The 24,270-nt window shown below is 46.6% G+C and overlaps 1 protein-coding gene across 1 annotated transcript; it reads left to right on the top strand.

The window, feature by feature from the left end:
- Positions 1-546: 546 nt before the first annotated feature.
- Positions 547-23,716, top strand: cep192 (centrosomal protein 192). The gene is made up of 48 exons (XM_030781693.1): positions 547-624; positions 1,367-1,577; positions 1,945-2,055; positions 2,529-2,689; positions 3,088-3,149; positions 3,236-3,377; positions 3,895-4,010; positions 4,164-4,253; positions 4,452-4,607; positions 4,749-4,902; positions 5,215-5,423; positions 5,946-6,065; positions 6,176-6,584; positions 6,843-6,995; positions 7,210-7,274; positions 7,554-7,769; positions 7,994-8,135; positions 8,255-8,346; positions 8,476-9,601; positions 9,876-9,993; positions 10,120-10,276; positions 10,589-11,432; positions 11,680-11,828; positions 12,368-12,598; positions 12,988-13,113; positions 13,532-13,675; positions 13,913-13,976; positions 14,136-14,275; positions 14,879-14,971; positions 15,124-15,242; positions 15,502-15,687; positions 15,978-16,068; positions 16,414-16,593; positions 16,973-17,233; positions 17,483-17,604; positions 17,758-17,867; positions 18,307-18,469; positions 18,777-18,952; positions 19,348-19,471; positions 19,605-19,710; positions 19,990-20,197; positions 20,353-20,429; positions 20,907-21,002; positions 21,280-21,399; positions 21,812-21,924; positions 22,092-22,218; positions 22,595-22,653; positions 23,584-23,716. Exons 2-48 carry the CDS (start codon positions 1,408-1,410, stop codon positions 23,714-23,716), a joined length of 8,331 nt encoding a protein of 2,776 aa, XP_030637553.1. The 5' UTR covers positions 547-624; positions 1,367-1,407.
- Positions 23,717-24,270: the final 554 nt, after the last annotated feature.

Below are 24,270 nucleotides of genomic sequence, written 5' to 3'. Positions count from 1 at the left end.
CATATGCACGTTGTTATATTATTAGCTACCTGCATGAAATTTTTTATACCTATTTCATGTTTCAGTTTCATTCAGTTGCTTATTCGGTTTACTAAACTTTCCCATCGATGTAAAACATTTACAGCGTAATACATCGTATTGGATGCTTCAAACATGCAAGCATGAATTTAAACGAATTAATTTTAACTGACAGCAGTATCGTCCACTCTGAGCCGTGAATACGACTTCTTAATCCAATAAAATTCGATATTCCGGTTTAAGACACGCCTCTAGAAAGTGACGTTCAGGCGGGCTTCCTGTGAATTATCCTACCGAATGCTCAGCTGTGTCTAGAGACCTCGCAATGGTTTCTCTCAGTCAAGGAAAAGATAATACCAGCTAATTGGAAGAAAAACCGCTATAGTTTGAACTTTTGGCGGTCAGGGCACGAGATGGATTAATTACCTGAGTATGGACTCTACGTTTTCAGAAAGGAACTAACTTTTAACTTCGATCAGTTGTTGCTTTTCATGATAAACATATCACAAGGCGAAGAGTGGATTGAGATTGTTTTCAGCTGTTGCAAACATTTTCAGCCACAGCGGTTACTCATGGTTGGTAGAGGAGCAAGTTTCCAACCATAAAGTGAGTTGATACACGAAACAATGAACTTATAGCAAGCAGTTCTTTAAACAGATTTTTAAAGATGTTTTTAAGTAAGAATCAATGCAACCGCATTGAGCTCTCTGGGTAATTTGATATTAAATGTGTTTGAAATGTGTTATGTCGGAGTTGAATCGATGGCCTTGAGGAGACGTGATACCATGTCATCAACAATGTTCAGTGGTTTCACAAGCTAAGATAGACTGCGTATACTAGACTCATCATAGAGATACCATTGCTACCTATGGAAGTTGGAGGGTTATATTATTAAACAAAAATACTATCCTGAGCTGTGGGTGTCTTAGCAAGTAATTGCTGATATTAGTCGCCAGAAAACTATTCTAGCTAAAATGAATGTGGTAAGGAAACAAACCTTAGGTTGTTCATAAAGTTTAAAACAGTTGTCCATAATAGACCGGTGTAGTTGTATGAGCTCAGAGATGTAGGACAGTAAAACTGCCAAACTACCTGTCCATTCAGAAAGAACGCAAGAAACGAGAGAAACCGTTTGACGTTGAACAGAGACGCTCGTGCGCTTTCTTTGGTTGTGATTGACCTCTGAGTGCATTCACTGTAACTGCAGAAAAATTGTGATATTGTGACTACAAACTTTGGTGATTTTTGCACGTTTTGTCAGTAAACTCGCTGTTTTACCCCTGGAGAAGTCCAAACGAGAAGTTGAATTTCAGCCACGCTGTCACTAACCCGCTTTTCACCCTCGCAGGTCGTGCCAATGTGGTGACCGTGCGAGTCATTGGCTCAGACATGGACAGCTTCCGAAAAATCGACGATGAGCCCTTTCCAAGTTTTCTGTCCAGCGCTTCCCTGGGCAGCAGCGGCCGGGCCACATTGGGCAATGTTACTTTAGGCTCTACACTTGGGGTTCCAGTGGCTGCTTCCACCGTGGCTAAAATTAGAGCTACAGCAGACAACAGGTGGGGAGAGTGCTCTCCCTCTAAACTTACTGATCACTAACAATATGTATTTCCTGTCTTTGCAAAACCATTCATTGGCTATCACTCCTTCCCTTTCCTGTTTTTTTTTTCCCTATTGTCTATTCTGATAAAACAGACAATGCCTGATTTGACATGTTGATGCCTAACTTGTGTTGACTTGTGTGGTGAAATGTAACTCCACCAGTCACATTAAACAAGGTGCTTTTTTTGTGATATGCCATGGATGTGTTCAGTGGTTAAAACTCTTTGATAAATCATATTCTGACAACCCCTCTCCCCATGCATGTTTGTTTGTGAGGTAATGATTGTTTTTATGTGTTAATGTCTCATTTTTTCTCTCCTTCAGGGTAAAGGATATCCAGGCATCGTACCTGGAGGATGAGCAGTTCTCACTCACCTGTTCACAAGCCTCAAATGGAGAGAGAGAGAAGTTTGCTCTCAGCTTTAAAGATGACTTGTGAGTGAATAGAGATGGCTGTTTTTGACATTGCATTACATTATACCTTCCACATGTCCAAAACCAGCCCTGAATGTACTTGTGTATTCTTCTTTTATTAAATGGGAGAGAGGGCTCATCACCTGCCTAGAAACTATGAAAACGTCATTATGGCAGTGATGACAGGTAGCATGAAAGACATTGATGCTTTGCTAAATAGTGAGTGAGTGGGTGGGTTGGTTGATTTGAGTGTGTGTGTGTGTGTGTGTGTGTGTGTGTGTGTGTGTGTGTGTGTGTGTGTGTGTGTGCGCGTGCTAACACAAGCTTTCCACTTGGTCTCTGAGTGTATATCCAATGTTGGCTGATGCTTTGATGCCTCGGGTCACAGTCAGTCCGTTCGGATTAAAGAAGTGACTCGTTAAGTTACTTGAAGGGCTTGTGGATGTATTGCCTAACGTCTGATTGGCTCTGCGTTTGCTGTTGTACGCTCACAGGGCCAATGCAGAAGACTTCCTCACAGCCAATCGTTTATCAGACCTGCTGGTGAAGGTGAATTTAGATGAGACGGAGTCAATGTTCCGATCCAAAGTACCTACGGCGGAACCTCCTTTCCAGACAACCCCTGTTCCTCCACGGCCCTCTGGGTTCCCTGATGGTATGGGAACTGATGCTTCAAAGCCTTTGTGATCCTGTGTGGGTGTGGGTGTGTGTGTGTGTGTTTTGTGTTATTTCAGTGTCCTTGGGCAATTGGATCACATGTTGTTCATGTGACAATATGCTATAAATTTTTAAAATGCCTGTGGGGGCAAGGGGTATGACTCAGTGGAAAATACTCAAAAAATATGCAAAAGATGAATTATCTTAATTTTGAAGTTTGAACTATTTGAACTATTTTTATTCAGACAGAAATGCATTTTTGGCTTATTTGTAATATAACCCTCCATCTCATATATATATATATATATATATATATATATATTTATTTTTAAATTTCTATATTTTCTATATGCTAAGGAAATAATGGGTATGGTTTAAAACACTTTCTTTCCACAGACCTTTCAACAGGTTTGCTGACCTTGTCTCACATTGCAGGGAAGGACATGACAGCAGTGAAGGTACTTTAAAGACTTGTATCATCTGAAATATTTTTGTTTATTAGTCAGTGGAGGGATTTTTTTCTCACAGCTGTCTATGTTTACAGAACGCGTCGCTCCCGGCAACGGTGGAAGAGGAGAGTCCAGCCAGTGAGGGGGCAGACAGCGACCGTTACAGTGACAGCGTCTCCAGTTTTTTGGCCAATGAGAAGCTAATGTCCCTGGACAGCATGAACAGTGAAGCAACAGGTTAAAGACAACTTTTTTTTTTTATTCCATCCTAACTTGGGAGTCTTCACTTCCCTGTTTGATCTCCAACTCCACTTCCCCGTTTCGCTTCCAGCTGGTGGCAGGATTCCTGCTTCGGCCTTAAGCTAAAACTTTGAATCAAGTCATCTCCCGTGATAGAAATGTTCAGCCCCCAAGATATGACTTGAGTAATTAATCTCAGTGTTTTTCATCAGAACTGAGGCTGTGTTCTCTCCAGTCAGTACTCCCACAAGTTCTCAGTTTTCTGTTGAAGGTTGTACCCATTCAGTTCTTTGTTGCACATACCAGAGGAGCTACATGCTAATATTGTTCACAAGGGATAAAGTTGTTTCCGTAACTTGAACGTCATCATCATCATTTATTGCTGATAAATGTCTCTTCAGAGATTCAGAGATTTGATCTTATCATTCGTCGTTATTTTCTAAATGTTAGCAGATGTACATTGACGGAGGTGGAAATTTGGTCACTGTAAAAGAGGACATGTTCTGTTCTGCAGATGATGATATTGATGTGGACCATCTCCATGACGATGACTTGGAGCTTTACTTTAACAAACTGGTTCCTCCTGCCATTCAGAGGGGGCGGGTAGAGGGCCAAGAGATCCCAGATGAGGTAGGATACGTCCACCCCCTTTTCAGTCCAAAATGTTCCCTCTCTGGAGGGGACTATTTGTGCAACTAATCAGCTTGGCTATTATTTATCTCCTGAGAACATTTGGAGAACATTTCCTGTCAAATATCAAAGTGCTGATGTTCGCTTTGGTAGGAGCAGCCTGGCACACAAGCAAACTCATCTCACCCAAGTTCCACTGAACCAGACAAAAACAGATACAGCTTCCTGGACGACTATGATCAGGTATGTTGTGTCTCATACATGACCGAAACATTATGTATTTGAGGAACTGCAGCGATTCGCAAACATTTTTCTTCATATGTAAGAGTGGCATTTCCTCTGCCAAAGCAGGTGACAAAACTATTTGACATAGGTGGGGTTGTGTCTGATTGATTTGATTAAATCGTATTTCCGTTGGCCGCTCTCCCTCTCTCTCTCCAGGGGGACTTTCACATGCCTGATGTGCGGCTGGCCGCCACAGGTATGGACTCCTGTCCTGCCAGTGATGAGGAAGACACAGAGGATGAGCTGGACACGGCCACACAGAACCACACAGGCAGGGCCCAGTTCCTGCTTCCCAGCACCTCCAGACATCTGGTCTGTTTAGTCAACTCCTTGTGCTTCAACTGTTTTTTTTGTTTGTTTGTTTGTCTGTTTTTTTTTTTGTTTTTTCCCCCCATTCGGTCCCAAACAGTAAATGTGTGGTCAGTAAATGTGTGTGTGTCTCTGTGACCATAGGTTGGAGAGAGCCATCAGCCAAACTTCAGGCCTGGGCTGGAAGGAGGAAGCTCAGAGGATGAGTCCCAGTCTAGGGCCAGATACCCATCATCCACCACAGGCATTGAGCATCGCCGCTCTGCGGAAGGTCAAGTCATCAACTCTCCCATCACCGGTAAATCTCTCATCCCAAATCTGTATTACAGCATGTGGATTGTGACCGTCTGCTATCGTTCATGTCAGACACGCGTGGTATAGAGTGGGTGCATTATTGCAGAAATTTACCCTTTGAAAGTCTAACTGAGAAGAGAGAGAGAGAGAGAGAGAGAAGCCAAAAGTGTGCAGAGCCTTGAGACTCCATTTCATGGTGCCTTGGTTTGCAGTGATTAGTTCTGCCTATTTTTGCGAATTAATTTGTCCCCATGCCTATACCTATCCAGTGGTTGGAACACAATGCTGATACTGGAACCTGGTTATTTACTAACAGGTGATGGAGGAGGGGGCGATGGGAGCAGTGGGAGTGAAGAGGATGGGAATGATGGAGGCGTGTCCACCCTCCCTCTCCCGCCCACGGGCGTGCCGACGACCTATGACGTCCTGCGGGGCCTGGGGATCGTTGGGGCCAGTGGGGAGGGGGCAGATGAACTCCTGTCTCTGCCTGGGTTGAGCAGGGCTGGTGTGCCTGGACACAGTGAGGTAATGCGTCTCCGTAGTCAGATTATAATCTCTGGTGTCCAGAACATGTTTTGATGGTGGGTGGAAATGGCAGATCTTAATTGTTTTGGCTGTTCTGTGTAGTGTTTGAATCTGTGCATCTGCCTGCTGGCTCTTTTAGAATATATATATATTCTCATTAGGAATATATGTCTCTGTGTTGATTCAGTTTCAGGTGTGAAACAACCTTTTTAAACCACTGAGTTTGCTCATCCATCAGGGGTGTAACAGTTTTGTACCAGAAACAATGGTCTTATAGTCAGTGGTTTGGCTCACAATGTGTGTGTAGCTGTTGTAAATGAAGTTTGGATGCATGAATTACAAGTTTCTCTTTTTTTGGGTAGTGGATATGGCAGTGATTTCAGTGAAACATTTGTGGATTGATTATTAGGCTAGGAGGCTATTATGATGACAAACTTATGTGTTGAGTGTAAAGATTTTCTGGTTCGTCAAAGTCAGCACAAGTCCGTTTGACTTACTCATTAAAGGTCTTGTCTTCATCAGATGGGGGATCGTGTTGGCCCAGTCGGAACCGGAGAGGCTGTCACCGCTGCCGCAGGTTCTGGTCCTGCCAATCCCTCATCAGTCAACTGGAGCATGAGTCTGGACCGACAGGAGGCTTTGGTGAGTGCTGGTATAAATGAGTATCTCCATCCGTTTCCAAGGCCCTGATCTTTTAATCGTTTTAATTTGCGTTTCATAAAAAAATTGACTTCTGTTCTCCTTCCCGGCAGAATGCCATGGACAGCACGGAGTCCGCAGCCGGGTCTGCCGACGCCCTCTTGGACTCGGTGTACCTGAGAACCGGGTCTGGCCAGCAGGTCCCGCAAGACGTTTCCACCTCCGTCGCCCTTCTCCAGGGCACCCAGAGCAGTTTCCATTTGTCCCACGTGCTGCATGACCCCCACACTGACGAAGAGGAAGGTGACCGGGGGAGGACGAGGGACCTGGGGCTCCGCGGGGGGCCGTGCGGAGACTCCGCCGCCCCCCAGGAGCCCTCGGACAGTAACAGCGACGAGGATCCTCAGGGCCCGTCTCTGGAACTGAAATACCTCTCTAAGAGCTTTCACGAGGAAGAGGGGGAGCTCAATGACGAAGGCTGGAATCATCGCCCGGAGAGTCTGGAGCTGGAGTTACAGCAGGGTGAGTAATTTGGTCTGGCCTCCCCGACGTGCCGTCCTTCATCCTCATAGAAGATTTGAATTTAAGTTGCTGAGACTAACTGGATGTCATTCAGAGTGACCTCAGATGTCCTATTGAGCTTTAAGCTCTTTCTCCCTTTCAATTAAAATGAAAAAAAAACAGACTCTGAAACTAAGCCTTGCTAACATGGTCACAAACCACGTCCAGTATCTTCAGTGTGCTAATGTTGGAGTTGTGTACCTTTTTTTCGATTTCCAGGTGCAAATGCCACACACAGTGTGGTCTACCAGGATGAACAGGGGAAATGGGTTACTGATCTAGCCTACTACTCTTCCTTCGAGAGAGAAATGGAGACAAATGTACCCGATGACGTTGCTAACCAGTTTCAGGCAGAGGACTTTGTGTCAGGCGGTAAGTACAGAGGTGAAAGTGGCTGTTTTGATTAGCGTCTTAGCGCTATGAGCTGTCCTCAGCTATGCGTCCAAGAACAGCACGAGTGTTGCCTAGAGGCTGCCATTGCAACGCTGTTCATGCCGGTTACTGAAAATTTGCTGGATCATTTTGTAATTGTTATAACCCCTGCGCGGTTTTAAAATTTCATTGAACACTCGTACTCTGTCCATAGACAATGCCATTGAGAAGATCATTGAAGACCAAGAGGAGTTTGAAAAGGAACATCAGTTCATCCAGGTTTGGCTGTTCACTAAGGCTGTGTTTACTCTAATGTTAATCTGCTGCTTAATGAAACAGATTTGATGATAATTCATGATGTGCTCACATTTATAATTGACAGTATCTTGTATCTTGAAATTGCATCATCCCTGTTAATTGTTTGTTTATGGCTTCTTGCCTGACAGTCACTTTAGTCTATAGGCTAATAGCCTTTAAGTATTTGGTCTGAGTCTGTGAGTACCAAAGATATAGTGGTCTGATAATTGGTTTAATTTATTTATTGTTTTACTTTGACAGGAAGAGCAGATTGAAGCAGCTAACACAAGTGTCGGGCTTGGAGACACCTCTTGGAAGCTCCCAGCCAGTGGCCATGTTCTGTTGAGGGCCTCCCAGATCTCGTCCGGGTTTGAGAAGGGGAACCAGAGCTACCTGCGACTCTCGTTGGGGGAGTTCTTTGGACAGCGTTCGGAGGCCTTAGGTTGCCTAGGCAGCGCCGATGATCGCGTCAAACGGGTTAGGACTTGTTTGATGTGATCCAAAGAGCAGACATCAACATTTGTTTGTCTTATTGCTTTGTTTTCCTGAGTGGCTATCAGAGCAGACAAATTACTCCCAGTTGCTGTATTTGATATAATAATTCTTTTATTTCAATTTTTTTTTTGTAGATATTTATATAATTTATACACCACATTTATTTATTTATTTATTTATTTCACCTCTCTGTGTTCTATCCCTAGCCTTCCTTTGGTTACATTATCACATCTCCGGAAAAGAGGGAACCTTTTCCCCTGATCCGACCCTCTGATTTCTCCTCCCGTGAAAGCTCCATTCACAACGGAACAGTCCAGCAAACTGATGCAGATGAGACAATGAGTCCAGGTACATGTTTATGTCTCTCTTGAAGTTCTGTTAAAATGCCTTGTGTGAACACTGTTCTTTTACATTACAGAAGAACACTTTTTTTAATTTGATCTTTTTTCATTTTTAATGAATTACAGAAGACTTGGACAGAACACTTGAGCCTGTTGTAAATGGTGTTCCACCCAGTGAAGAGGCACAACCACATGCACATGAAAAGGAGAATGCCAAGGTCTGTAGTGTCTCCACTACCAGATAACAGATCACTTATTCAGATAAGCACAACGCTCAGATTGTTGTCCAAAGCAGTGGGTATAGGAAGACGTGTGTATTAAAGTGTAGTTCTCTTATTCGTCATTAGAATCCCTCCGTCTGGTCCCCTGAAGACAAGGAGAGTTCAGGCCAAAGCACAGACTCGCCAAATGGGAGTGGAAACCAGCTTCTCAGCATCAGCACCATAGCCTCTGCCATAGCGGACGCCTCCATCAGTTCTGACCCGGCCCAACTTGCCGCCATGATTATGGAGCTCTCCAAGAAGCGCCGGGCCAAAGGTCACCAGAATGCCGGAAAGCACCAGGTTCAGAACCCGCACCCAGACCAGGACCCGGTTACTGACCAGGCCAGCTTGCTGGAAGCTCTGCAGAAGACGATCTCCCTGGGCGACCGGAGCGCCTTGGACATGGAGAAATACCTGAAGAGGACGGAGGTCTCCAGCAGCGATAGTGAAGTGTCTGGGACGCAGTCCTGTTTTGACATCAGCAGCTGGGTTGACAACCTGGCCAACTCTCACGGGCTGTCACAGGAACGCTCTTCGCTTGTGGAAAACAGGAGCGTTCCTTGTGCCGAAAGGCGTCCCGTCACGGAAACCCAGCCGACAACGGTGCAGAATTCTGAGGCTTCTCCCGGCGAACCAACCAAGGTGAAGACCGAGGCGTCGGCTCAGAGGTCCGACGCAAAGAGAAGTGGCATCCCTCGACCCAGGAGTAGCAGCATACCGACTGCCTCAGCCCAACCGTCCAGGAGATCTGTCGGTGCCGGACAGCCTTCCTCTGTCAAGCTCAAAACAGCCGAGAACGTGTCGGAGCCAGCGAAAACCAAAACCTCCGAACTTCGGGCGTCAGCCGCGGCAGCGAACAAGAGCGGCGCGGAAGCGAAGGTGAAACTGGGTGCGGTCCGCCCGCAGGTGTCGAAAGCAACGGCGGGAGCGAGACGTTCGCTGAAAGCCAACGAGTCGATCTCGGCCCCGGCCGTTTCTCCGAAGAATTCCTCCAGTTCTCCGCGCGCAGGGCGTTCAGATCTCCCGAACCTGAGGGGCTCCCCGCACACGCCTAAACACAGGAGCGCGGGGGGAGGACGGGGCGACACATCCAGCGCGGGAGACCGGATTCGGTCAGCGAGGAGTCCTGGAGCTTCTCCAACCGCTGTGAAGGAGAAACATAAAGGCCAGACGGGACAAGGTCCACCTCAAACCTCCCAGGGCAGATTTGGTGAGTTTTAGTGTCCGCCCCCTTTAAACTCCATTACATTGTAGCCTGAATAGAACTGAACTAAAGAACTGAAACCTGGTTGTGACCTTTACCAAGGAGAACATAATGGGTCGAAACCTTTCCAGTGAAGGTTCAACAGGACTACTTTACATCAACACTGTAAATAGTTACTGTTAAAACAGTTTGAATGCTAGGGTTGGGCTGATGGCTGACAGTCATCACAATGTTGAGCCCAGCATTGTTGTTGTTCCCTCTTTTCCAGATGCTCTGAAAGGCTCACCAGACCACAGCGCCCCTGCTGGTGTGGAAGACACTCGGTGCACTTTTAGGCCTTCCACCTCTCCACTCACTCACTCCAGCCCCAGCCAATCATCACTTCCAAGTGGTTATGGGTAACGCTGTTTCCTCAGTGGCCTAGTCTCTGAAATTAAAACAGTTTGTTTGTAAACATCTATATTATATTTGGGTTTTGTTGACGTTTAACTCTTGCCAATGGTGTATGTGTGTTGTCCCTCCAGAGAAGGATCACCCTCCTCTAGTGGGGGTGTGGCAGACGGAAGCCCCCACGGAGAACCCCTCTCCCCCCAGTCTCACTGCTCCAGCCCAACTCTTAGCAGACTCACCTACCTCTCCATGAATGAGAGCTCTGTCGTTCCCACACCAGACCGTCACAAGGTGAGGCTTTTATTGGGATTGGTAGAAAAAAAGTACATTTTTGAATGTGAGGATATCTGGAGGGGAAAACAGTCCTGTGTTCAAGGTGAAGACTTGGTGCAGAATAGACGAACCTATAAATCAGTCTTAAACGGGACATCGAGTTGTCACAAAGCCAAATTCAGCTAAGCAAATGCCAGTCCTGAAGACTGGCATTGAAGAACTGTGGTGATCCATTGCTTGTCAGGCTTACTGTGAGAGTTCGCTGTGCAGGCAAATTTTGTTTTGCAACCGTTTATACTTTTTGGTTTTTTGTGTGTTTTTTTTTTTCAGAAAAATACCTCTATGGCATTAAGCACCACTATCATCAGAGCAAGCCCGACCCCACCTGTGGAGCTGTGTGACCAGAAAGAAGGCGGACCTGGTCTCCAGCAGAACCCGAATGACGTTCTGGGTTCTGCGACAAGTGCAGAACCTCCCCCCCGCTCCAAAACTCCCCAGCTGACGAAACAGAACTCGGATGTTGTTGGCCCGCGAAGCCAAAGCGAGTGCAACTTCCACAAGGACTTTGCCAACGTGGAATATGGGCACGGCAAGCGCCACTCCGAGCCCGACCGTCGTCTTTATCCTCCAGGAGATTCCGGTTACTCCAGTAACCTGAACATTCAGCATCAGCAGCAGCCCAGCGGGGCTGTGGACCAGGCAGCCCAGCAGTGGCCCAACGTCTCAGCAGCTCCAAACGAGCACGTCCCTGGTTCCCGTTATGGTCTTCCTCCTCCTTCTTACTCCGCAGAGGAACTACGATACGGACCCGTCCCTAACAACTACAGTTCCCAGGGTGCTTTGCTCGACCTTGCTGGTGGTGTTCCCACCCTCCTGACAGGCCGTTCACTCTTTGGCTCTCAGTTGGCTCAGCAGTACCTGGGCCCGGATGTGCCGCTGCACGCTGGGTCTTACCATGTTGCAGCGCCATCTGGTGGCCTCTTTGGTGTACCTGCAGCTGTACCTGGTACTAACCCTCCCATTGGCCACCTTCAGGCACCAGGGCCTGGGAGCCTTACCGCTGGGTATTTGAATGGTGTGCCACTTCAGCACCCCCACCAGTACCCTATCGGCAAACCATACAACCAGCTCAACCTAGGAACATGGACAGCCAGGGACCTTGTCGACATACAAAGTATGTATCTTTTTTTTTTTTTCATTGTTTACTGTATGCTTTTTGAAATTTGGCAAGTGTCTCTCAGAAAATAAATAGTTTTGAAGTAGCTCGTTGGAAAGTGCAGTCTCAGTTTGTTTTTGTTTATTTTTTGTATCATATTGAAATTAGGCCACTTTAACTCAGAACTTGGTGTAGGTTCTTAAGTTTTAGGTTATGTCATAAAGCGCACTCTGATTTTTCTAATCACTACCTCCATCACCACCAGCTCAAGTGGTTGTTCCTGAAGAGCTGAAGTTCCCCAGTGCCTGTTGTGTCGGCATAGCATCTCAGACCTCACTCAGTATCTTCAATCCCTCTGAGCGCTGGCAGCAAGTGGCCATCAACGTCACCAGCCTGTCCATCGACGGAGAGAAGGTGAGAATCTCGGCCTCTTTTTGTCTGAAGTTTCTGGAACTTTGACACGTTAAAAAGAAATCTCACAAAGCGATGGGAGAACTGACAGTTGTGTTCTGATCTGGGCCTTTTTGATAATGCAGGTAGGCCTGTTGGTGAGTAGGGTGCACCTGAGGGTTGTTTAAAACAGGCCTCTTAATTTGTTATGAAGTCTGACCTTAACGAACAGATGAATGTCGTGTAGTTATTATTTTTTTTAGTGATGATGTAACTATACAGCATAGATGAAGCGGAGTCCATCACAAGTGATGCTGAACTTGTACTGGGGACTTTTTGAGTCTGTAATCATCAGATGTTATCAGGAGGACATGAAAGACAATCAAGAGTGTGCTCTGAAGTGATCTGCAGTTTTTTTTGTTTGGTTTGTTTTTGTTTTTTGTTAAATCAAATTCTTGAAAACGGTCTTAAATGAAGAGTAAAAAAAATAGCTTTCTTAGTCCTACTCTGCCGCTCTAAAGACAACATTTTGGAAACTCAACATTCCACTCCCCTGTCTGTAGGTGGACACAGTGCCATACCAGTGGCTGATGGTTAAGAATAAGACCATCATCGGGCCAAAGAGCACCGAGGAGCAGAAGGTTCTGTTCATCGCTCCCAGAGCCGGGCTGTACCAGTGCACGCTCAGCGTTTCGTCCTGGCCCGCGTCGGCCGAACCCGAGTCCGTGGCGAGGGCGGAGGTCTTTGCCAAAAAGGTCGTTCTCATCGCTGTGGCCGAGAGCCCGTCTGTGGAGGTGAGGTGGTCCACGCACGCAGGAGCACAGGGGGTCTCTGTGTGTTTAAGTGTCTGTGTTTAAATCAGGGCTAAATTAATGGGCAACAGATGAATCCAGGTCAAACGTTCTGACTCTCTGATCAGACATGCTGTTTTCTTTCTCTTTTTGTTAATTGGGTATCAGTGGCTTTAATCTTGGTTTTGCTAAGGACATCCAATATTGCTGACACGCCAAACTTTGAAACAGCTGTTGCGGTATACAGGACACACAGATAAAGTTTATGGAACCGACCGAATGAACTCTGCATTAGTTAATTAAACGTTATTGCGTTTGTGTAGCACATGGGTAATAGGCCCGTCCCGACAGACCATACGAATGACAGTTCTTTTGGTGGTGTTCCTCAACAGGTCGACGTGGGCAAGTCTGGGTGTCTGAATTTCGGAGACCTGGCAGGCGGTAGTGCCAAGGCCCTGCCCCTTAAACTGGTCAACAGGACCCGTGCCACCGTACCTATCCGTCTGGTCATCAGCTCGGTCAGTAACACTCCAGTCTCTCTCCTCGATGGGTCTACTAATTACTCCTGCTAATCAGTCATTAGAGATCGATTCTGTTGTATGGCATTGGCTAAGAGTGAGAATGTGTTACTACATTGACCTGATTTTTAGTCCCACATGGGATGAGGAGAGTTCCTAATGGCCTAAGCACTTAGCATATCACTGTTAAATTGAGCAGTGACCTTGTGTGAAATCCCATGGAAAGTTTTACACCGCAGTGGTGAATTTCTAAATGCCTTGCATGGTCTGGATACACTGAGTAGTTAATCATGCTGATAATAGGTCTGTAGTAGTTCATAACATTGGTGCTGTTTGTGGAGTGTTTTAGAACAAAGGTGAGGGGGTTTGTTTGTTTGGGTTTTTTTAATTTAAATCTCTAAAACCTTTGACTTCACAGAACGCCTCGGCATGGCATTGCTTCAGCTTCTCAAAGAGTCCCGTTGCCATGACAGCAGAAGGGTCACTCCTCACGGGTGGGGCAGTCACACCCGTCTCTGCTCCATCAGTCATTAACCACGTGCTCCATGCCAGCTACGGAGATGTGAGTCTTCATCTAGACTGCACCACGCGACTCAAAAATAACCTCTTCAGCTCCGTGTCATTGTTGATATAAATCTTAGTTTTCAGTTTATTTTTTTAATGATAGTTGTTCGTTTGAAGTCAAATAGATTTACTTTCATCACGACCACAGCGTAGATAGAACTTACCAGCTTGAAAAGCGTGAAACGAAACTAAGTTTTGGTCTGTCTGTGTGTGTGTGTTTAAATGTTTTTGTCAGAAACCAGACACTTTCATGGTCTGGGTCCACTTCCACGCTCCCCAGAAGTACATCTCCGCTTCAGGTAATCGACACACGGATCGGCCTTGACCAGCCGTTTAGTCGTGTCTTGGGTGTTAGAGAAATGTTTTGTGTGTTTGCTGGTGGATGTGAAGCAGTTTGTCTGTGATGTGATAGGTGAGATGAGGTGACATGTGATGTCATGTGATGTGATGTGATGCAGGTGAGCTCGGCCCGGCAGACGAGTACAGTGCGCGTGTGGACATTGAGGTGGACAGTCCTGGGCCCAGTCATGTGATCCGGAGCGTGGCCCTCAGGGCAAGGTCGGGGACAGCCAGAGTTCACGCACCCAAAGACCTGCAGGTACAGAGCCATGCTGTCTTCGGTCTGTGCGTTCTCCTCTTGTTTGTGAGTTCTTAGTGTGGTTAAATGCACACTAGATGCTGAAGAAAAAAGTGTGTATGTGTGTGTTTACACACAGTGATGTCACTAAGCACCAAAATTGCTAATGTAATGCTTTATAACCGTCTGTATTGTATTTTGAATTAACTGCAAACCCATAAATGAGTGGAACTGTGTGTTGGGGTGTGTGCGCGCGTGTGTGTGTGTGCGCGCGTGTGTGTGCGCGCGTGTGCGTGTGTGTGTGTTTTCTGTATCTCTGAAACAGAAATAAGAATTGGTTTCTGTTCTTTTGAAATGTTTTTTTCCCCTCCATGTTCTTTGCTGTTGTGGAGACAGTATTGATAACAGATCTCTATGTGCTGCGGTTCCTGTTTTTGTTGTTGTTCTTTTTGTCATGTTCAGACTGTAGATCACGCAACACAATGATCAGTTTACATTTTTCATGTTCATCTGGTTTGTTTTGTTTTTTGTTGTTGTTGTTGTTTTTGGTTGCCGTAATGGTGCCCATTTTTGTTTTTTGTTTCTTTTTTTTTTAACCATTGTCAGTCATGTTTGTCCAAACAGACTGTGTGTCTTCAGGCTCCATTTGGCCTAACAGTCCAGCAGACTCTGCCCCTCAAGAACGCAGGCAACATTGACGTACAGCTCAGACTGAAGGTAATCCTGTTATTTTTATTTATTTATTTTTTTTATTCATGTTTTGGGTCCTGCTGTTACAGAGGCCCCATTGAGTTCTCCATTGATGACTTCCTGTTTTGTTTTTTGTTTTTTTTGTTTTTTTGTTTTTTTTGTGGGGGTGGGGTCCTTAGAGCACTGACAGTAATGACTGCTTCTCTGTGAAACCTGATGAACTGAGTCTACGTGCTGGAGAGGAGCAGGGTGTTGTGGTCTCCTTCACCGCTCAGGGGAGCAGGAAACACAGAGAGAGGTAAACTCACCGCAGGCTCCGCGAGTTCGACACGTCCCTGTTCCAGTGTCTCTCTGGGCTTTTAAAGCACCGAGGCTGCAAACATTATACAAAGATGATCGATCCCCTTGACTGTAATAATAAATGATTTATTTGTTTGTTTGTTTTAAATACCTGAAGTAGAATGGTGGCATGTAGTCGTTCAGCTCTCCTCTTAAACTTAGACAGTCATGCAGTTGCACTGTTACCCACCTGTCGTCACTGGTTTGTTGTCTCCCAGTCTTCTGACCATCCTGGTGCTGCCCTCCGGCCCTCAGTACGAAGTGGTGCTGAAAGGGCAGGTCGTCCAGGAGAACTCTGGGAAGGTGGCGCCCACCCCCGCGATTGTGTCGCACGCAGACGTGCCCCCCATCCTCTCCAACAAACAGTTCATGGCCTGGGGAGGGGTCACCCTGGGCAGGGCCGTGTGAGTCATATGCAGCCCCCCCCACACACACACACACCCTCCCGTGTGCCTGGAATATGTTGCTTGTCTGCGTCACAGACTGATGTCACCAGCCTGCTTTTTTTTTTTTTATATGAATACATATTTCTTGTAAATACTTATGATGTAACATTATTTGAACTTTGAAAGGGGGTCTATGGGAAATTTCATTGGCAGGGCATCAGTCCATGTCTTTATCACCGATAACTAAGCCAGTTATAACAGAAAGCATCTTCCCTTGTTCACTGGTGTGAATCTCTTATGGTGTGTAGGCAGCAGAAACTGGTCCTGAGGAATAACTCTCCCACTGCAGCCCAGCAGCTCCGCCTACTGATCCGGGGTCAGGACCAGGACTGTTTCCAGGTAACCTGCTCTCGCTGTCATACTGGGCAGAGCTGTGTGTCTGTGAGGACGCACTGCCAAAGATACGTAAAGACGCATGTTTATTAACTCACTCAGGAAGCCACAGGTGGAGTTCCCCCAATATAGTTCAGACACTTTAGAAAATTAATCTGGCTTCTAATGGAATGAATGGGTGTTTGTTTGGTTTTTTTTCTCTGAAGACACTCATTGGCACATTTTAAAAATATCAGTTTAGTCCTCCCCTGAAAAGTAGCAAGAGGATGTTTGTTTGTTTGTTTTTTTTGATAAAAAGCTTCTCACACTTCACTTTATATGTCTGTTTTTCTTTTCTTTCCCTCATTTCAGCTGCAGAGTTCGTTCGGTCCAGAGGAGAGGCTGACGCGACACAGAGAGCTGTCTATCAGGCCTAAAGAGGATGTGACCATACACCTGCTGTTTGCGCCCACGCGGGTTGCCTGTATGCTGGCTAAACTGGAAATCAAACAGTCTGGCGTCAGGCCCTCTCAGCCTGGAGTCAAATTTACTGTGAGTTCACCTTCTACACGTTCACAGTGGCTTCTCACAACCTCCCTCAGCACAAAGGACATTCAGTGACGTGACATTTGTCTAATAGGGAGTAAAAATGCTTTTCTCTATATGCCATAGAGCACTAGGTCTCAAGTGCGTTCCTGGATACCCACAATGCACTTTTGCCATAGCCCAGTCCCCTCACTCCTGGTTTAAATTACCTGCTGGTTCTCTAGTCCTTGGCGTTGAGAACTGGGTGTACTGGTGCTTGAGCACTGGCCGCCATACGCAGTCCAACGGCTCTCCCCAGGACTGGAGCTGAGAAACCACTCTCCTTCAGAGTAGTTATAACCTTGTCTCGGTCTGTGTTTGTTCGTTCCTCTCTCTGTTCTCTCAGATCCCTCTGTCGGGCTACGGAGGCACGGGTAACGTGATTCTGGAGGAGCTGAAGAAGAGGTCGGACGGCTACGTGGCCACGCTGGGCGGGGTCGGGGCGGGCAGGGTCAGTAAGCTCTGCGTGTGCGTGAGGAACACGGGATCCCGTGCCGCCTTCATCAAAGCCGTGCCCTTCGCCGACCTTCAGAGCCGAACGGTCATGGACCCCGGCGTCATCAGCCTGTCGCCCCCGCAGTTCGTACTGAAGGAGCGGACGCAGGAGGTCAGAACCGCGACTGTCTTTCAAAGACGTGTTTTACGCACCTCACGTGACACCAGCTGAATCCAGAGTCAGTGATGTTTCTTAATAATCACTGGTAGTTAATTGAACGGTTAAGTGGCTGTTGATTTGACATGTGTCAGCACACCCGACCCCAACCTGTCACCAGAACTTTGCTTTGTTGTTCTCTAAACAGTGCAAAGTCTCCCGTTGTGTTCCTTCATTGATTAGTGTCTTGTGGTCTATTGACAGGTGATCACTGTCGTGCTGAGGGCCACTCGCAGGGAGCAGGCTCTCTGTCAGTCTAGCGCCGCCCTGCTGGCCACCGTGTGTCTCTTCTGTGGAGATGAAGTGTCTCGTCAGCAGTTCAGAAGGTCTGTCTTTCTTCCACCGTCATTACTGTGCACGACTAAAGGAAAAGACTCTCAGGGCTGCATCTGTCTCAGGCTCCTGTCACCTGTAGTCACAGAGACATTCGCAGTCATTCTTGTCCTGCAAATTCACGCTTTCTTACATTGATTTTTCAGGTTATTGCGCTGCAAACCTGACGCTGGAAGGAAAGTGCTGTCAGAGAATAGTTTACTGAAAAACGTCCAGTTCGATGAACCTTTCCTAGGAGAGGAGGAGGTCCTGGAAGGTAAAAAAAAAAAAAAATCTTGACTGAGTTGTCCAGATAGTTATCATAGTACTTCATAAACGGGTTACTCACTTTTTCACTGCATCAGGAGTTTGATCAGGGCACCGTCTTACCCAGTCTCATCCTCTTCAGAGTTACCCAATTCTCTGATTCTAAGTCAAATTTGTCTCAGATCATACAGTTAACTTTGACCTGGGGGTGTGTTCCACAGAGCAGGAGTTCTCAGTTAGACAAATAGCTTGAGCCAAAACCTAAAACTGCCTCCCCTGTAGGAGAACAGTTAAGAGATGTTTCTATGAGGCTGTCTTGAATTTTGCGTCGAGTTACCTTGGTAACTTAGAAGCTCTTGCCGTGTGAAAAAAACACACTCGGTGTGTGACCATTATGATTTATGTGGGTGTGTCGTTTACGCTCTCGATCTGATTGGTCTCTCTGTCAGCCTTCGACCTGCCGCAGAGGCCGAACGAGGCCCAGATCTTTTACGGCAACATGAACAAGGTGGTGTTGTCCCTGCTGGGTACCATGGAAACGTCCGACTCGAGCGAGAGCGACCACGTCGATTCCCTCCGGCCCTCCCCGTGCCACGCCCCACAGTCAGACAGGTACAGACTTCAGATCTGTGGGTGACACCTATTCCTGTAGTCTTACAGTATATAGAGGACAAAAAAAACCCAAAACATTTAGTCAGGTGTATTTTATGATTACAGCTTTTGAAAGACTTGCCAGAGCTTCTGAAATGGATCAACATACAAATATATTAATACCCTTTTTTTCCCCTGGTTCCTGATCACCTGTGCTTGTCAGGGTTTGTTGTTGAGTCATGTTCATTGTATTATTGTTATAATCTTTATTGATATGAGAGAAGAATATTAAATTCACCTGTAGTGATGGGAATATTGAACTCCTCAGTTTTCCGCTCGGCGTCCTGGAGAACGTGGAACGTCACGTCAGTAACGTGTCCCTGGACGTTCTCCCGGTGAAGGGGCCTCCACTCGGCTCCTCCGAGCCTTTCCCAAAACGTCCAGAACCCCAGGACACCTGGAATATCCAGCCAGAGCAGATAGTGCTGACCGCTCCCACCATCAGTGAGTGAATCCTGCTGTACTTTACCGTCTTCAGTTACGTAAGCCCGACTCAAGTCACGTAAACCACTCGGTCTGAAGGCTTTAAACGGATTCATGAGGAAGGATTTTCTTCAGGGCTCCCTTTTATTAAAGCTTACATTGAAGAATGCTTTCTATTACCAGACCTTGGGACCACACAAGCAATTTTGTTTTGTTTTGACAGTTTTTAAGTCATTCTAACTCTGAAATGTAGTGGTTTAAGTGTCTGGGTTCAGGCCTGGAATTAAAACATTTAAGGAATGTTTTGGAAGTATGCTGCATGCTGTCTCCACTCAGGTTGGATTTATGGTTTGTGTAGTGTTGTGAGTGTTGGCGCTCATACTTAAGGAATCTGCGTTTGTGATTGGTTAATACAGATGGCGTGACCGACACCAAGCATGTCAGGATCCTGAACCGGTCCAATCGGGAGCTGAGTTTTGAGCTCTCCTGGCCCGCCCACTGCCTTACCATCACTCCTCAGCACGGCGTGATTGACCCTGAGTACGAATCTCTCTCTCTCCCTCACACATACACACACATACACACATTTTTCTAAAACCTAAAAACTTGTGTGTGTGTGATGGGTTACTTGTTTTTATGTTTGTTTGTTTTTTTTTCCTCCTCTATGTTTCAGGAGCCACCTGCAGATTCTCATCAGCCCAAATCCATCCCTAGCCACTAAGTCCTCCCTGTTACCCTGGAGCGGACAGATCTATGTGCAGTGTGACAACCAGCAGAAGGTACCTGCTCTTTGACCAGTCAGGGCTTGCTCTGTTTCACAAAATATGAATAATTACAGACTGTACATGTAGGCACGCTGGATTTTTTGGGACTTCTAGATATCCAAATTTTTGCTTAATTGATTGAATTTGATTGAAAAGACGTTATTTTACAACAATACAGTTGACTGTATGCTGGAAAAAGATGAGGTTAATTCTCAGTTTCAACAGCACACAGCTGGTGGCCTTTTGCGATGATGATGACGGCGTCTAACGGTTCTCCTTTTCTCTCCTTTGCAGTTTGTCAAAGTTCAGATCCGTCAGGACTTGGCCATGGACGTGTCCGCCACAGGTCCGTCTGTGGAGAAATCCTTATGTCCCCTACCGCCACAGGCTGAGACTCCAACAGTACCGGGGCTCAAATCTCAGAGCGTCCTCACCAAACCGCACGTGGAGGTCAAGAACCGCACCATCCTGTTCCCCACCACGCCCTCAGGAGAGACCTCAGGTAACCGCAGATAACCAAGGAACCGTGGGTAACCACCCTCTCTCCATTAACGTCTGCTGGAATCCAGAGAAATCATCATTTCATCACCAGTCAGTCATCTGTCCTGTTATCGCGTCCGATCTGATGGCGTTAACTGTTTTTCATATGTCTTCCAGAATGTTCTCTGGAAGTGGAGAACGGTGGGGAGGAGGTCAGGTGGTATCTCTCCTCTTTTGCTCCTCCATATGTCAAGGTAATGTGTGTGTGTGCGTGTGTGTGTGTGCGTGTGTGTGTGTGTGCGTGTGTGTGTGTGTGCGTGTGTGTGTGTGCGTGTGTGTGTGTGCGTGTGCGTGTGTGCGTGTGCGTGTGTGCGTGTGCGTGTGTGCGTGTGCGTGTGTGCGTGTGCGTGTGTGTGTGTGTGCGTGTGTGTGTGTGTGTGCGTGTGTGTGTGCGTGTGTGTGTGCGCGTGTGTGTGCGCGTGTGTGTGTGTGTGTGTGTGTGTGCGTGTGTGTGTGTGTGCGTGTGTACGTGTGTGTGTGTACGTGTGTGTGTGTACGTGTGTGTGTACGTACGTGTGTGTGTACGTACGTGTGCACGTGTCTGCTTCAATTAGTGTCAGTCTTTCCTTGTGTCCTTTTACACTGACTGTTTGTAAATATGCTACTGTGAACTGAATCTACTAAAGTGATTTTTTTTTTTTTTTTTTACACTTCCCTCTCCGCTGCACCAGGGTGTAGACAGCAGCGGGGATGTGTATCGTGCGACTTACACAGCCTTCCGCTGTGAACGGATTTCGGGCGCTCTCGGTAGCCATGAGAAGATGCAGGTGAGTCACAGGAAACACGTCTCAGATGAGGAAACTTACACATTCTCAGCATCGTCAGTTGAAGCGCTTATTATCTTGTCTCGGTTTTCATTTCCATTCATTTGCCTGTTTTTGAAACTGCTTGTGATAGTCTTTAGTGTGGGTAATTTTTAATCTGATTTAATCTGAAGCACAGTCAGTTAGATTAGGGTATTACCTTGGGTTGCAGTTGTCTGAGTCCTTGAGGCACCCAGCTCATTGGTTTTTGTAACATCTGATTGGCTGGTTGGTTTTCCAGGTGCCGATCACCTTCCTCCCGCGGGACCGTGGAGACTACGCTCAGTTCTGGGATCTAGAGTGCCACCCGGTGGCCAAACCGCAGCAGAAGAGCCGAGTCCGCTTTCAGCTCTGCGGAACCGTGAGTGTCTCCTGCCAAGTCCAGTCATCAGCATTTTTTTTTTTTTTTTTTTTTTCACATGGATGTTTGAGAAGAACCGGTTATTTCTGAGACATTTATGGACATTTTATTTACCTTCCTTTATTCCTCTCCTTCATGTCTTCTGTCAGAGAAGGGCAGTCTTTCTCCTGGTTCGAAAATATTCCCTTTTAATATTACCTTCCATCTGTACGCCGACACGCCTCAGACTAACATTCAGTTATTCTTTTGCATTTGTGAAGAGATGAAACAAAAATCCCAAACAGATTTCAGTTCTCTGAGCTGGGAGGATGACTGCCTGCCTCTGCTTCCCAGGCCAGCATGTGGCCGTGTGTGTAGTAGTCACAGTGTGTGTGTGTTTTTTTACTAAAACACAAAGTCATATTTTATTCAGGGTGTGAGGGCGGGAACAGCGTCCGCTCTTAAAGAGGGAGACTGCTCGCTGGTCCGAACAGAAGCCTCGGTCAAGACCAGAAAGAGAGTGGACTCCTCAGGAGCCAAGACCGGGTAAGACCTCCTGCTGCGTCTCCTCCTGCCGCGTCTCCTCCTGCCGCCTTCTCTCTGCCCGCCCTGCTCACTCTGATAACTGCAGTTTTAAAATAGATTCATCACGGGATTGCCCCTCACCCCTGACCTTCCAGAAAACCTAACCCTGCTCGTGTATTGCCCAACAGGTCAGAGGAGGGCGTCAGGAGGGGCGTGTATGCACCTCAGAACCTGTACACGTTCCCGGCCACCCGTGTGGGCCAGGCCAGCTCACTGAAGGTCAACTTTCGCAACAACTCCTTCGACACGCACGAGGTGAGACCGCCCCCGCCATGTAGCGTCAATACAGGGCTCATGAATTACATCTGACCTTTCCAAAACCATGGTAAAGATCATGTATGTACCCCAGTACTGTGAGTGAGGAGACGTGTTCATTGTCAGAATAAATAAATAAATAAACTGTGAATTCGTAGGTGTAGGGGGATTAGGTGTATGTGCCCATGCGTCTGGGCGTTTGACGTCAGCTTAATCACTGTACCGAAGCTGGTTCTTTCTGAATGGCTTTGTGAAGTTGGTTTGTGACTGTCATTGTCATTGCATGTGAATTTGCTGCCCACGTCCCTGCAGCGTGAGTAATGTCATAACTACCCCTGCATGTCACTGATTTTGGGCTTCTCTAATTGACTTACAGCTACACTTCATTAGTCCTAGACCACCTTTCTGCATCAAGCATTCCAAATATTCTCTAAGGTGAGTGTGTGTTTACTCTTCTCTTCTCTTCTCTTTTCTGCCTTTCTTTCTTTTCTTTTTTTTTTTCTTCTTTTCTCTCTTTCTTTTCTTTCTCCTCAATGCTTGACAGTTCTGTGCAATAAGTACCGTCTTCAAAACAAAGAAAAACTGAAAGCTGATGAGGCAGTGTGTTCTGACTGAAGCAGTGTGTGTGTGTGTGTGTGTGAGAGAGAGTGTGTTTTTGTTACCTGCTGCACGTGCTCCGTGTGAGAGCCAATGGCAGCCAGTCTAATGTGGAGCAGCAGGTCAGCGGTATGTGGCAGGCTGTGTGTGTGTGTGTGTGTCAGTGCTTTTTGGTGCCGTGTTTAAACACATGCATACATGTCTGTGTCTTTGACGTGAACACCACCCGCGTGAGTTTAGCTCAACTTCCACCACAACCTTTGTCCTCCCAGAAAGAATCACAATAGTGAAGGAAACATGGGAAAACATTAATGTTGTGTTTGGTCAAACACATCTCATCGTGCCTGTTGATGTGTGCACAGAATGGCCTTGCGCACACGTTGATTGTGAGGACATTTCTGAATCACTGGGGATATGATATCGGTTTGGTTCTGTATTATGTTTGTAGTTTTTGTCTGTCTTTCAGTTTAAAACATCTGCATGTGAGACTTCATGCATTTCATTTATAGTGTTGTTCTCTGAAGCACTCTGCATTTGTGTCCTTAGCTAGAGATTGTTTTTGCTCTTCATTGCTTTTCTCATGTTCTCTTTTATGTTAATAATACTGAGCAAATCATCACTTTGTTCAATTGTTTGACTTTTTTTGGTTATTTTGTGTTTTGTCATACAACTGGTGGTAGAAGGTGTGTGTGTGCGCGCACGCGCGCCCGTGTGTGTGTGTGCATCCATCCATCCATCCTCTGATCTGTTTTGCTCTCCCCTCTGCAGATCCCAGCACTACATCAACCTGCCCGTTCAGTTCAAACCGTCCGTCGTGGGTCAGCACACTGGCCTTCTGCTTGTTCAGACAGATACGGACACCAAACTAACCATCCAGCTCACCGCTGAAGCCTTACCATGAACCTCACAGAACCAGCGACCTGCCCGAATCACTCACGGATCCAGCTCACCTCACAGAACCAGCAACCTGCCCAAATCACTCACGGATCTAACTCGCTTCACAGAACCAGCGACCTGCCCAAATAACTCACGGATCCAGCTCACCTCACAGAACCAGCGACCTGCCCGAATAACTCACGGATCCAGCCCACTTCACAGAACCAGCGACCTGCCTGAATCCCTCTCATATTCAGCTCGTCATCCAAACCGCTGACAAAAGACTTTTTTTCTCTATGCCAAGTCACAAAGGGCTCTCACTTCATCTGTGCCTTAGACCTGTGTCTGATTGGTTTATGAATTCTTATGAATTCCTAACACGCATTTCAGTTTTTTTTTTCCCTGAAGCAATCAAAACAAAAAAAGTCCTTACAGTGCATGTGGTGTTTGAACAGCCTGTGGACTGTGGGGCTTTGTATTATGCACTGAGTGGATGTTTGGTGATTGTTGGTTTGCTTCACATGCCTTACAGTTAAATGCCTACAAACAGTTATCCTGTTTTTTGTGTTGTGTGTTTTT

The sequence above is a fragment of the Chanos chanos genome, chromosome 8, assembly GCF_902362185.1.
Source record: "Chanos chanos chromosome 8, fChaCha1.1, whole genome shotgun sequence".
NCBI lineage: Eukaryota > Metazoa > Chordata > Actinopteri > Gonorynchiformes > Chanidae > Chanos > Chanos chanos.
The sequence above is the reverse complement of the archived record's forward strand: the minus strand, read 5'-3'. Positions and strand labels throughout refer to the sequence as shown.